We start from the raw sequence: 14,762 nt of genomic DNA on the forward strand, positions 1-14,762 counted from the left end.
CAATTTCCCCTGCCTCCTCCCGAGCATCCTGCTGTTTGTCGAGCTGCAACGTATCAGTGAACCGGCACAGCTGTGGCCCCATGAATGTCACTGGTCTCTCTGAATGTCACAGACTGAATAAATGGTCCTCCATTGCTCCTATAATAAGATAATGAGATAATAGCACTTGTCTCTGAGAGGAGTGCTGAGGGGTGCTGACAGTGGGGAAAAAGAAAAATTACACTCCCGTTTGGAGGAGTAATAAAGGATGAAGAAGGTCAAGGGGAGGAGAACAAAGGAAACAAAGGAGAGAAGAAATTGGATTTGTGAATGTAGAGTTGTGCTCTGCAGGTGTGTCGATCCCGTCGGAGATGAATTCTATTTCTCATCATTTCTTTCACTTTCAATTTCCTTTTGCCTCTACACGATTTTCTCATGTCTCTCTTTTGTTCCAGATCTCCTCGCTGGCTTGCTAACTACTGGTCCTTTCCCTGCAGGGCAGACTTGTCACATTTCAACACTGTTATACACACTTTTACTGCGGCCCACTGTAGGCTGACACATTGTGACTGTAGCCAAATTTAGACCTGGATTTTGTGCTGGCAGTGTGTTCAGGCTTGGTATGAATCTGGTATCTTAAAACCTCCTAATCTTAAAACCTCTAAATAATGATTGTTTTTACTGCTTGCACTGATCAGTAGCTCTCCAAATTCCATTGTATATTGACAATAAAGGCTTTCTATTCTATTTTATTCTATTCTATTCTATTCTATTCTATTCTATTCTATTCTTACAAAAGGTTATTATATGTTATTCTTGTTTTGAAGCAAGTTATTGAGCACGGCTTTCTTTAAATGAAAGCAAATGTATGAAATTGATACTTAAACAGCAGAAAGACCAAAACAACATTTTATTAATTACACTAGCAGGTCTAGGAGAAACCAGTGGAAAGATAATAGCTTATTGGTGGCTTATTGATACTGTGCCACAGGGTCTCACACCCTGTTCGTTCAGTGTGAAGCAAATTTAATAAAGCCGCAACGTGCTGGAGTCGAGCTGCTATAAATCAACTTCATAGAGAAATTCTGTCACTGTAGCAGCAGGTGTAGAGTGTGAGGCAGAAGGCAGCAGCCAGATTCACTAGGCTGTTTCACATTTGCAGTTAAAAAATACGTGGATTACTGTACTGAGTATATGACAGGTGTGCACAGTGAGAAACCCAGTGAGTGAGTGAGTGAGTAAAGGTGGCTCGGTGTTTAGTGTAGTGCAGCCCTGCAGGTCAGAGGTCGCAGCGTAGCTACTCCGACAGAAACGCTAGTCGACATCTGAAACTCCCTCCTCCCACACCTGTCTAACGCCAGAATCAAGGAGACGTGTCAATCAAATTTTTGTAATTTTCCAAAACTGATAATCTGTCAATCACCCAGCTGGCATGACAGGGTCTGAGCTGACCCTCAGGCTTTCCTTTCATCCGCTACACAACTATTCCCCTCATTTTTAGTGTGTGCACAGGAGTGCAGCACAGTGAATGTCTTCTAGGAAAGACTGTTTGGAAAGTGTTTGCTTTTATTCCCATATGTCGAGGCTTAGGTGCTGGTGAAATAAGGCTTTTAGTATAGTCTTTATGCTCTCCTGTGGTGTGTGGCCTGATTCTGTTGTTTGTATTGTATTTATTGTTGTGTGTTCTGGGTCAGGTCTTGCTTGGAAAAGAGTTTTTAATGTCAGTGACCCTTCAGCTGGTGAAATAAAGGATAAAGAAAAAGGAACGAACCTGCAGTTTTGTCTGTGGATGCTACAGTCACTGCTGCTCCTAGAGCCTTATTGGTGGCAACCTGCTCTTTGTGTCTTTATGCCTTCCACTCAATGCATGCTGGGACATGCTCCAGCTCCACACACTCTGAAAAAGCAACTAGTAGCCTAAGAAAATCAATGAATGAATAAAAAGTGGTCTGCTATGGTAGCAGGTGGGTGGATGTGGTTCAGAACTTTGACCTGATGAGCAGCGCTGCAGTTAAATAAATGAAGAACCACACACACAGTACAAATGAGAGAGGAGGGGATGTGCCAGGACAGCCCGTGTATGACACATCCGTCATCCTCTTGTTAGCAATTTGGCATGCAAACACACACACACACACACACACACACACACACACTCACAAAAACAGCTTGCTGGGCCAGATGGCCTCTTGGTGAGGAGCAGTGAGAAGCTCCACAGAAGAGTTGGGTTGATTTGTGAACCATGACCTCCACACACATCCCTCCTCCTGACTCCGGACAGCACGTGCACAAAAGAGGGATGGACAGGGATAAGTTCACTGTGTGAGAGTGTGTGTGTGTGTGTGTGTGTGTGTGTGTGTGTGTGGGGGGGGGGGGGGGGGGGGGGGATTATACAGTACATTGACTGTTTGCTGTGGGAGATTTGATTTCCCATAGAAGAATTTGAGTGATCCATACTTCTGCCTGGTGAATTGAACATAACTTGAGGTTTACTGATTATGATTTAATTTTAATTTAGCATCTAACCTATTAATGTTATGTATATATTGATGAATAAATCACAGAATCCTAATTTCTTAAATTCTGTACCTTGAAATATGAACAAATATTTGTTTGTTTTGTTGTTTCCTACTAAACGATAAAAGGAATATCTGACATTTACTGACTGCTAACAATTCCATGATATAATTATTATTGCTCATTTTTTACTCTTCTTTCCAACTCTTTATTGGAGTCTTAAGACAGAGAATGAGTAAAGTCAAGTCAGGTTTACTTCTGTAGCCTAAAATTACTAATCACAGATTTGAAGATTTACAATTTGTACAGCAAAAGACACCCACTGTCCCCTGTCCCGTGATTTGGATGAGGAAAAACTCCTGAATAAAAGTCTCCAACGGGGGAATAAAAGGAGGAAGAAAGGAGGAAAAAAGACAGAGTGACAGTGATCCTACTTTCAGGATATAAAACATGCAATAGATGATAAAAATAGATCATCTTGACAAGCTTTGTCTGATGTGATGTCAGTGGCCGGGCTTGTGCTGATCATTTTAAACATCACATTTAGGAGATTCAAAACCAGCATTTAAGTTGATGTGATCACACCATGATTCTGACCTTTGCTCCGTGTAGCAGACACAGCTCCTTTTTTCTAGTAACAAGGAAGAAGGTCTGCCCCCTTCATATCGCCTTCTGGCTATGTGTGTTCGTGTGTATGTGTATGTGTGTGTGTGTGTGTGTGTGTGTGTGTGTGTGTGTGTGGTGTGTGTGTGCGTTCATGAGACCACCATCCGCCAGGGTGTGGTGAAAGCAGAACAGATTCATCACAGCTTGGCACGTGTGTAACAGTGTGTGTTTCCTTTGTCCTGTCTTTTCTTGTTTAGTGGCGAGTGATGCACACACACACCCGCGCGCACACAGACACACACACACACACACACACACACACACACACACACACACACACACACACACACACACACACCCCCTTCCTGAACTGTATTGACTTGGTGGAATATGTAATGTGCCTGGTGGATGTGAGTGTCAGTATGTTCCTCTTGTCTTCATGTTCTCTGCTCTGACTGAAGTCTACAGTGTGTCTGTGTTTCTTTCTCTTCAGGTCCAGTCTGTGTCATTTCCTCACAGCACACGATGTCAGTTTCATTTTTAATATCCAAATTGAGTGCTGTTATAATTTGCTGTTATTTATCACTGACGCTGGTATCAGTCCAATAATATTTAAGATATTGCAAAGACTTTGTTGTATGTCATTGTTTTGCAGATGTATATATTCAGTATGTGAAATACCATATAATGATTGGGGGAATTCTGTGTCTTCAATCAGCTTACAGGTGGAATTATACGTATGTGTCATGGTGTGGTTAGATTTACAGCTCTTTTATAGATTTGTATGTAGATTTATAGATGAATAAATAATACATTAAACGTCCAATACAGAGATACACCCCCTAAGCAGCTGTACCAGACATATACCCTGAAAAAATGATAAATAATAGTAAAAAACCTTTATGAATTCAAAATGTGAAAACCTTTACTGAAATGATCTGCTGACTAAATATGGAAGTGTACGCAAAGCTTTTTTTCCATATCACTTCTTTTTCACTTTTATCCACTGGTTTATGTTTAATGGACCTTAAAGACTTAAATGAGGCCCTTCAGATATGCAGAGGAGGAGCAGGAGTGCAGGGGTTAAACATGTGAATTAACCTATGTTTATGGTTTGCACAGCTGTAACTCAGCATTTGATCCATGCCAGCAGCTGCGGGACCAAGATAAACGACATGAGCTGCCTCTTCAGTGTCGCTCTCTGCGCTGCTCCTCATCCTCACAAGCAAATTCACTTAACAGCTTAACACATATATAGAAAATAACCAACCTCATTTTTTAAGACCATCCAAAACATTTGATTTGGAGCTTTTCATTGGGTCTCGGCGTTTATTAAGGGGCGCAAAAATTTTTGCACACTGCTCATATTTAATTCATGAAAACAAACTGGTCACGGACAAGATGAGATTATCCGGTCAGTCAAATTAAATCTTGGGTATAAAACTCAGCTCGGAATCAAATTAGCAGCAGACAGAAGATGTAAAGATATAATATTTTACATTATATATATATATATATATACGCCTCTCTGCAGATATCATATGAAAATCAGAAAACTGCGTGGAAGTGCTCCATTTTGGAGTAAATAGAGACAATTTATTGAGGCTCAAAGAGTCTCAAATCCATTAGTCTCAGTACTCAGATCTGAGCACTTGCTGACAAAATGTTTGGCTTATATTGCAGATAATATAGTTTATAATCTTTGCAAATGGCAGTGCTTGTATTTTTCAAATATTTAATGATTTTTCTTTTCTTTTAATAAATCATGGATTGGTTTAAATGTTGTAATTGTTGTTCAGACACACACAGGACTCAAATGCACGATTAAGAGACACAGATGAAAGGTTCAAACAGTTCACCTGTATGTAAAGGTGGTGCAGGCAAGGGCAGGTAAGGGCAGGTAAGGGCTTAGTCGAGGGTCAGCAAAGTCAGCAAAAACACAAAATCCAAAAACATATAATAGATCAAAAACTAGCACAAAAAAGGCTGAGATGCTACAGCTGGGATCTTATCGGATAATCCAGCAAGTGAAAGTGGACAGGTACATATACCAGGCAGCTACTGAAAGAATGATGAACAGGTGACTGTGGGGAAATCAGGTGACTGGGAAAACAGGAAGGGCTGGGGTTACTGTAGGGCAAGTGGGAAGGGCAGGGTCTGAAATCACCAGACAGGTTATCAATCAATGCAAAAAAAAAAAAAAAAAACAGGAAGAATATTAATGAATGACTTAATGAATTGTGACAATAATGGATTTTTAGATCTTTATGTGATGACTTTGCTGGAGTACAAAATTATTTGTTTATCATTTATTTAATTATCCAGTTTATTTGTTTAATTCTTCCTTTTTTTTGTTTCAGTCTTGAAGTCATTGTGGATTTTGTAGTCTCTAATCTAGATCAGAATCTAATTTAGATTACAAACTTAATCCCCGTCATTAAAACAATGCAGAGTCTCGGCCTGTGAGAGGAGGTACCAGTTAATTTGCTTTAGGCTGGGATCAGGCGTAATCTGAGCATCCAGGGAGAACGGTCTGTTGGGTTAAATGATTACATAACTGACGTCTTAGTAGAAAAGCCTCGGAGCCTCAGTGTATCACTGGTTGTACTGGTTGCACAGTTAGAATGAGAAGAGCAGTGATTCAGCTTTATACAGAACTAATGTGATGTGTAAGATATTGACTGTCAGTGTCTTTAGCAATTAAATAATCCCCTATAAACACATTTTGAAATCTGATTTAAGTTGCAATTTGCTTTTGGAAGCTAACCTGATCCTTCTTCTTCTTTTGTTATGAAACATGGCTACTGTACTGGAGTCTGTGGATCAAATATTTAAATGCATTTTCTACTTCATTTCTTTCTTAATTAAGTGTAATAAACTTAAAATAATCATATATTTTCTTTGTCCCTGCAGTGCCAGCTCTCCCAGGCCCTGAACGGCGTCTCTGACAAAGCTAAAGATGCCAAGGAGTTCCTGGTTCAACTCAAGAACATGCTCCAGCAGATCCAGGTACAGTGACACCACTAAACAATAACCAACTCAGTTAATGCAGCATTGCAGTATTACACATTCGTTATTCTCATTGATAACCATAAAAAGGAAAGGACAGATTTCTCCTCGAATAGTGGCCTCAATAGCCCAGAATGCAATGCAACTGCAAAACAAAGGGGAGAGGGGTGTGGTCTCTCATAACACTACAGATTACTTTGCTTTGCCAGAGCTCTGTTTTATTAAGATCATGCAGTGTGAAGGTAACCTAATTGTCTGAATTGAGTAAATCCATATGGGCAAAGATGGCAGTAGGTCTGGGCAAGACTGGTAAATAAACAGCTGATAATGCTAATGTTAGCTATGTAGCAATAGCAAAACTTACAAAGTACAAAGTTCCTTTAATTTTTAGGTCGTGAACTTGGATTTTGAGGGCTGCTCTTCTCTAACTGAGTTGTCATAGTTGCCTAAACTCTACTTAACCTTAACTATAGAGACAGCGCTTAAGAAAATACTCACTACCCATTTTCAGGCGCGCTGTCAAGGTACGAGGACTCGTACGAGAGGCTGTTTGTATTCGAACAGAAACTAACCAGGAGCCAAACAATTTCAACCTTGCAGTATCTCAGCTGCTTCAGGATTTTTTTTTCTTTGGATTTTCTCTGGATCTTCATGAGCATGATGAGGCAGAGTTGAGAAGATTTTAACATAACCGATATCCATAGTTGATCAATTTCCCCCCCACATGTAGAGGTCTTTACATAAATTACATGTTTTCCTTAGATAAAATAAATCTTGCTTTGGGGGGGAACTACTGGTAATAGACAATAAGCTCCAAATAAATCAGTCACACAAACATTTGGCCTCTTCACACTGTGCAGCAGGGAGGTAAATCCACTGACTCACTGAACTAAAACAACCATATCAGCCAAATGTGAAGTGTGTGTATTTATTTGTGTGTGTATTTTCCCTGTGGACAACACTGCAGTGCAGCTGATCTCTTCCTCAGCATCTGCCAGTCATGCACACACTTTCACACACTCACACACACACACATACACGCACGCACGCACGCACGCACACACACTGTCTGTATATGCACTGTCATATCCTGTCAGCCACAGCTACGTGCAGGCATTAAGAGTCTGATTGAAAAATGAAGAGGATTGCATAAAAAAAACTCTTAGCACTGCTTTGCTCTGTCCAGAGAGCAGAGAGAGATGGATGGATAAAGAGAAATAAAAATGTGGGAGTGAGGAATAAAGATCTTCAGCTCTCATCCTCTTACAGATCTGAACTGTGTCCCCCAGTGGAGGAAGCTTAATTGGAAATCACTGATATCTAAGACCTCATCTCCTCATCATGTGTGCTCAGATAAAAAGCCCCTGTGGATCTTTAACTTGCAGCTGCTGCACAAAGTACAATTTTTTGAGGGAATCCCATACCTGCAGTGTTGTGTCTACAGTCTATTTCTTTGTTCATCAGCTTTCATTGACATAGATTTAAATTCTGACAGACCCTCCTAACTCCCAGGCCCTGAAAATCCCAGTTAAATGATCTTTCAACATATTTTATCTTTGCCTTTAACATTGTTTTGTGCTCACTTTTTATCCTGTAAAGCATCTGAGTGCACTTAAAAGTGCTACATAAATTATACTTATTATTTAATATGTTATAAATGCCTTTTCTTTTTATATATATTTATATCACATATATATATATATATACTTTTATACATATTAATTATTATTTATTAACTTAACATAAATAAATAAATAATAGATAATTAATGCAACAGATATATACCGAGTGTCTGGCTGAAGCTAATCCTTGTTTAAGTTTTTAAATCCAGATTAAAAGAGTCAAACTATTGAGTTGAGGATAAAAATGACAGGGAGGATAAAACAGTCTGTGTATATGCATGTCTACATGTGCATTGATCTTTTGAAGGTTTTCCTGTTCTTCCTCCCTCCTTCCTTCACCCGTCCTCCTGTAGTTGGACTGGTTTAAGGTAATTGTGTTGTCATTTTTACAAGCAGAAGAAATAAAGAAATAAAGACACAAATAAAAGAAAAGCAAATGTATCATAAAGCTCAGCCACCTTAACTTGATTACTGTCACATTACTGTAAATTCAATAATCAAAGCCGGTAAGTTAATCAACTATAAGCAGCAGTACAGTTATATGTGTAGAAACTGTATTTTCATGTGACAGCATGGCAGCTGCACAGACGCTAAATGTGTTGTGTATACTGTATGTTTTTGTCCGTTGAAAACGTGATGTTGAGACAAAAATAGAACGAGATGAATTAACATATCAGCTAAAAACACAGGGCAGCTCTGTGCTGCTAAATGGAGCAAAACACACCAACAGATCTATTTACGGACACTGTGGTGATTGAATTATTTGTGACAGAAGCTCATAATGAGAAAGACGATGGCGCATCTTAAAATAGCAAGATTTTGACACAAGTGTCCCTAATAATATGATTTCGTAGAGTCAGGGGGAAATCGATTATCACCCGTATGCATGTTTCTTTTTAAGCTTACATTGGTGTGTGTGTGTGTCTGTGTGTCTGTGTGTGTGTGTGTGTGTGTGTGTGTGCGCGTGCTGCTTCAGGAGAACGGTGTTGAGTTTGAGGCCTGCCTCGTGGCTCAGTGCGACTCCCTGATCGAGGCGCTGACCAGACAGAAAGCCAAGCTGCTCACCAAAGTCACCAAGGAGAAGGAGTACAAACTAAAGGTAAGACATAAACTATCAGCTCTGTTTCCATCCGACTGGATTGTGAAGAAATAATAAGAATCACCAAACTGATCCAAGTCATCTCATCTAACGTGCTGATTTCCTAATAACCATCTTGTGACCCTTCTCTGGGATTTGCATTGAACTGATACTGCAGACAGTTCTCCTGTAACTCCTTTCTTTTCTTTTCCGCCTGAGGGGGAGCAGTTTATTTTGGGTTATTTGATTTCAAGACATGGTATTGAAAACTGGCAGCCTGCTTGTCTTTCTGTCTGTCCGTCTGCTCCCACCAACCTGTTTCTCTTCTTTTTCTATTCCTGCAGCAAACTGAAACTTCAGGTCAAAAAGGCTGTTAATCTGTAATAGGAATTACCAAGGTGAATGTATTGTGTTCCAGTAGATCCAGTAGATAACCTGTAACTCATTGAGACTAGTGAAAGTGTTAACTGGCGCAGCTTTGTGGCCTTTACGTTATGGTATTATTATTATTATTATTATTATTATGTGCACCAACAAAAATACCCAGCAAGACCTCTCAGACACGTCACAGCCAAATGAAATTCCAGAGAAGAGCAAAGATAAAACACAAATACAGAGATTTGTGATGTGAAATAACCAGATCTGCTCTAACTTTGAACGATAACAGTGAGCTCATTGCTTATAGTAAGAAGCTGCTGAAATTATAATACCTGAACAAATTCAGCTCTTTTTTTTTTTTCCACTTTCCTCTGTAAATCCACCGCTGGGGTTTTCCTAAGTCTCAGCGTATCACATGGACGCCTGCCCAGCCTCAACGTGCCCACCGACCGACTGACCGTCTGGATGGTGGCGGGGAGGAAGCGGCGGGGGGAGGGATGTTTGGATGGAAGCCCCAAGGACAGCTGTTGTGATTATCTGCAGGCTGGGGATTGAGATTTAGCCAGAGGGCAAAGAGCTGGAAGGCTGCGTCGGAGCCGGGACAGGAGAAGAATAGCTGCTGGTCGATGAGTGATAACTTCAGCAGCATCTTTACGTGAATAAACATTCATTTGCACACAGTGTGTATCAGCAGCTGATTGGATGAGTTAACTGCAGGCTCCATTCGTGCAGACATAAGGAAAGTAGAAGAGCTGCAGCTTGAACCAAAATCTGTGACTGAAAGCTCCACATAGATGCTTTTTACAGTTTTACATTACTCTGGGTTGAGTGTGTGGTTTAAGACTCTCACAGCATCCAGACTTCTTTTCAAAATAATGAAAAAGTGAACATCACAGTGCAAAATTTAACCAGGAGTCTGATTTTCACACTACTCCCACACCTCGGAAACCAACTACACAGCGTTTCCATAAATGCATCATTTCGAATGAACATTGCTAGAGTTTGCTTTTGGACAACTTCAAGTGTGCAAATTATATAACCGCAGTTCAACTCTTTCCATTTAAAAGCGCCAGTAGAAGGTTGTAAAAGATGATCTATTTCATATTTTGTTTTGTCAAAAGCACTTACAAGGCTTTTAATCTGTTCTTGTGGACACAGCTCGGACCAGACACAAAACAACTGACGGACTGTCTCCACCAAGAAACGCAGATGTTTCTAAAATTCACCAAAGCCACAACTTAATCCTTTAAAAGCAACATATTTTCATCTTTCAAAGCATGGCTAGAAACGCTTGTTGTATATGTCTGAGTCTGTAATATACAAAGCGTAGTGTTCAGATGGTTTCATCAGTTCATCAGTTTGTGTGTGAACTGTTCAGAAAGTGAGGCTAATGCAGCAAAATGGAAAGATTTTATTCCATTCACAAAGTTTTCTTTTAATGAACTAAATGATGACACCATGAGAGCACTTTAAACTGATGATGCTGAAATGTAACGTTTGTCAACATAAGTATTTGCAATAATGAAATGTGATAAAAAATGTCACTGAGATTAAAACTCATTAAAACAAAAACTAGAAACAGTTTAATATAAGGCAGCGTAATGTAACATAGGATCAGTGTGGTAGCTGGGTTTCGTAGGTTAATCTCTTCTGAGCCAGTTACTGACCTGTATCAGATACACACATATTGAGGATCCTCACCGACACACACTATCTAGTCCCTAAGGGTCATGCCCTCGTCCCTCTGACCAGCTGTTTGCTCTGATCTTTTTCACTCTAACGCCTAACCCAGTCCACCTTGACCTCGGAGCCTCCCTCGATGTTATGCCCTTGACTGGCAGTTTGCCCTCAGATTAACCGTCTTGTCCTGGAGGCCTGACCCCATTCTGTATCATAACATTACGAAAGCTGCTCTTATTTTTCTACTCTCTCTACCTAGTTTCACATTCTCACTTCTCAAAAAGTGTCATAATTCTCCAAAAATAACTCTAAAATAATTCCCCCACTTTCCCAAAATATCTCTTTCCAGTGACGTTACACTCCAAAAATATCACCACTTTTCCAAAAATGTCTGGGCATTCCAATTTTATCCAGGGTTATCAAAGAATTCTCGTAAAGGACATTCAAGAGCACACACACTGAAAAACACAGACACATACTTCAGTTTTAGCTATAATCCAGCAGATGATGGATTAATATTCACTTCTCTCTAACTCGTACAGATGACTGTGTCTGAGTCTTTCTATGAATGAGATTATGCTTCATCCTGTCTCGGTTTCTCGCGTCAGACGCTTATACAATCATTTCTTTGGCTCAAACCTGTCAGTTTTGTACCAGTACTCATTTTAGCTTTAAAGAAATGTTGCATTAAAAAGTGACAACTTAGATACAAAAGAAAGTCTGGTTAACGTTTGTGTTCCTGAATACAGCGGGTACAAAATTCCTTTCAATTTCATTGAATTTCCATTCAATACCTTATATAAAGCTCTGCACCAGGTTTTTTTTGTACTATGTCATGCCAGTGTAAAAACTGTATTTACCAAAAGTGACAATATCAAACCAAAAACAAAATTTTGCTCTAACCTGAACTGAAATGTGGTTCAGAGTGTGGTGAGGAGCCAGTGATCCACATTCAGAGTGAGCCCATGGTATCTCAGATCTGGCCCTGCATTAACATGTTTCAATATTTGCATGTGATGCACGTGGAGCTTATTGAAAAAGCCCCTCAGACCTTCAGTCTGCAGGAGCCTGTGGCAGGGAGGAGGCAGCTTGTCCCGGTGGGACGGAAGGAAAATTGAAATAAATCGGAGATTTACTCAGGCTGCACGCTCCATACTTCATGTTGTTTACATAGGAGATACGAAGAGCGAGGTTTTGAATTGAAAAACAAATTTTCTCTCGGTAAATAATTTGAGTGTCCGTGTGTGTATTTTGGTGCATGTGAATTCCAGCTGCATGTTTGTGTTACGGTGACATACAGCTACAAATATATCATTTCTTTAATTTTGTTTTCCTCTTTAATGACCTTCCAATGACCTTTGATTCATTAAATATAATTTATATTTATTACATTAAAATAAAAATAAATGAATTGCGTGACCAGCTTCATTAATTTAATATGAAGTTTATACATTTTATGACTGTGATTGAACCTTGTACACTTTAAAATACACCTGTAGTGGGAAATTTAATAAATGTATGAATCAATTAATTATTTATTAAAGATATAGTGACTAACTAAGTTTATCATAAAGCACCTTTCTAGATCAGGCGCCACAAAATGCTTCATAGTAAAGGAGAAAAGCAAGACATAAAATACCGAAAAAATAAAAGAATATATGAAATTAAAATGTGAGATAAAAACTTGCTCATGAACCTGCTTGTGCACACACACGCACACGCACACGCACACACACACACACACACACACACACACACACTGTACATTGGTTTGATCCTCTCTTTCAGTTGACTTTTCATGGTCTTCATTTTTCAGTTTAGACAGCACTTGACAGGTGGATAATTAACTTTGATCTCATTAACTATCAAATAAACGAGGGACTAATTACCAAGACTTCATCTAAATATCTCTCTCATTCATTCATTCATTTAACGGTATAATTAATTATCTTAAATACACCAACACCACAAAACACTTTCTTTATAATCTCTCTGAAAAGTTGATGTATTCTCCATGTTCACATACGTGTACGTTACATGTTATAAACATGTATCAGTTGTACTTTGAGCAGGTAATTTAAAATCACTGATCAGTTGAAATGTTGTGCAGGTGTGACTGAATGTAAACAAAAGGCTAATAAGGCGGTGACAGTTCGCTGACTTTCAATTAGCCTCCATCGACTGGTTGTGACACTCGTCCAAATCTCATTTCCCTTCTGCTGGGAGTTCAGCCAGCAGATAGACGTGTGACATGTGTGTGTGTGTGTGTCTGTGTTTGTGTGTGATAGTGTGCCAGGAATACTATGCGATTTTGAGAGATCTGTTCCAATCATGTCCCGAGCCAGTTTTTAATTTTTGCTCCTTTTTCCTGTCTATGTTTCCTGCCAGCCACTAACTCACCTGTCGTTCCAGCCATCTTCAATCACCCATGTCTGCACGTCTGCTCTCCCCTTCCCTAATTACACTCCTAGCAGTAGCTGCCAGACCAAATCTTTCTGTGCGCTTCATGTCACATATTTAACATATCAGCTGCTCTCACCTCATTTTCTCTTTGTGTTATTTCTGAATTACCTCCTTTGGACACTGATTCCTCTAGCTGAACTTGATTCGGTCATGCTGGGGTTTTGTTTGTTTTTTTACATAGTAGCCATGGCTGGGAATCCTTGTTAGATGTTCTGTAAACAATCGTCACTGCCACTAGATGTGGCACTAGATGTGGCTTTGTCTGCCATAAAGTGTCACAAAGCACAGTGAAAGTGGCCACTAAACACATCGAGAAGCACTAACTGAATAAATTTACCCTGTGTCCATGACGAGCCAACAAACAATCCAGACACAACCGTTAGCCCACGCTAGCATGGGCTAACGGCTCCAAAGCAATGCTGACAGTTATTCAGCTAGCGATAGCAACATTTGCGAAACAAATTTGTAATATGGGTAACAGGAAGTTAGCTTATTTTATCATGTCTACTGTATCTGGTCACTAATGCAAACATGCATGTGACCATATGTACCCATCAAGTTACTTACACATTGAGGAATAGAAAAGTCAGTTCTGAGTCAAGCTGTCGTCCTTCAGGAGCTTTTAGGTCTCTCCATCTCGCAGGCAGACCAGTATTAGCTCCACGGTTGGACTGGGAAAGAAATTCAGCCTTGGACTTATCTGCTGGGACCGGCTGTAGGAATGACACTGACAGAGTGGTAAAAGACTTATAGATGTTTTGACCGTCCACCGGCTGACTGAGATTTGAACCAGTAGTCCCCATGGCCAGTCCTCCTGTGCCTCTGGTCTGATCTCTTTCTTTGTCAGAGCCCTTTTTACTTGGAAGATGTAGTTTCTTCAGTGGAGGAAATTCACCTGAATGCTGTGTGCCATATCGCTTGTATGCGGTCCCTGCATCTTTATAAAAGTGGCGAGGACCACTGTTTAAGCTGGGGGGACTCTCATGCACTAACAAGCACATGCTACCAGACCGGATACCAATTTCTCTGCTCTGTGTCTTTCTCAGGTGGTGCGTGACCAGATCACCCACTGCACCATGAAGCTACGTCAGACCACAGGTATGATGGAGTACTGCCTGGAAGTCCTCAAAGAGAACGATCCCAGTGGATTCCTCCAGGTATGTGTGTGCAATTGTGTGACTGTGTGTTATTAAATCCAGATGAAAATAAGTTGTGTGAGTTTTACCCTCCACTTGTAGGAAAGCAGCAAGTTCGACATTTCATGAGCATAAAAAACAGCCCTATTTCAGCTTTGTGATGATAGATTTTTAAGTTTTAGCCCAACAGGTTTTTAAACTGTTTCAACAGCTCAACAGGGAACATGTAATCCTTAAATTTATCTGAAAGTTTCAAAATCACTACATTTGGAGACATGTGGTTTTCACAGGACG

General features: G+C 40.0%; 1 protein-coding gene across 2 annotated transcripts in view; it reads left to right on the top strand.

Annotated features, from left to right (window-relative positions):
* LOC130187465 (tripartite motif-containing protein 67) overlaps nucleotides 1-14,762 on the top strand; it is a 47,042-nt gene that overhangs the window by 16,899 nt on the left and 15,381 nt on the right. For both annotated transcript variants that reach the window (XM_056405106.1, XM_056405107.1), the window contains exons 2-4: nucleotides 6,016-6,111; nucleotides 8,710-8,832; nucleotides 14,379-14,489. In XM_056405106.1, coding sequence (XP_056261081.1) covers nucleotides 6,016-6,111; nucleotides 8,710-8,832; nucleotides 14,379-14,489 — 330 coding nt within the window. The remainder of the gene's footprint in view (nucleotides 1-6,015; nucleotides 6,112-8,709; nucleotides 8,833-14,378; nucleotides 14,490-14,762) is intronic.

The sequence above is a fragment of the Seriola aureovittata genome, chromosome 19 (assembly GCF_021018895.1).
Source record: "Seriola aureovittata isolate HTS-2021-v1 ecotype China chromosome 19, ASM2101889v1, whole genome shotgun sequence".
Classification (NCBI taxonomy): Eukaryota; Metazoa; Chordata; class Actinopteri; order Carangiformes; family Carangidae; genus Seriola; species Seriola aureovittata.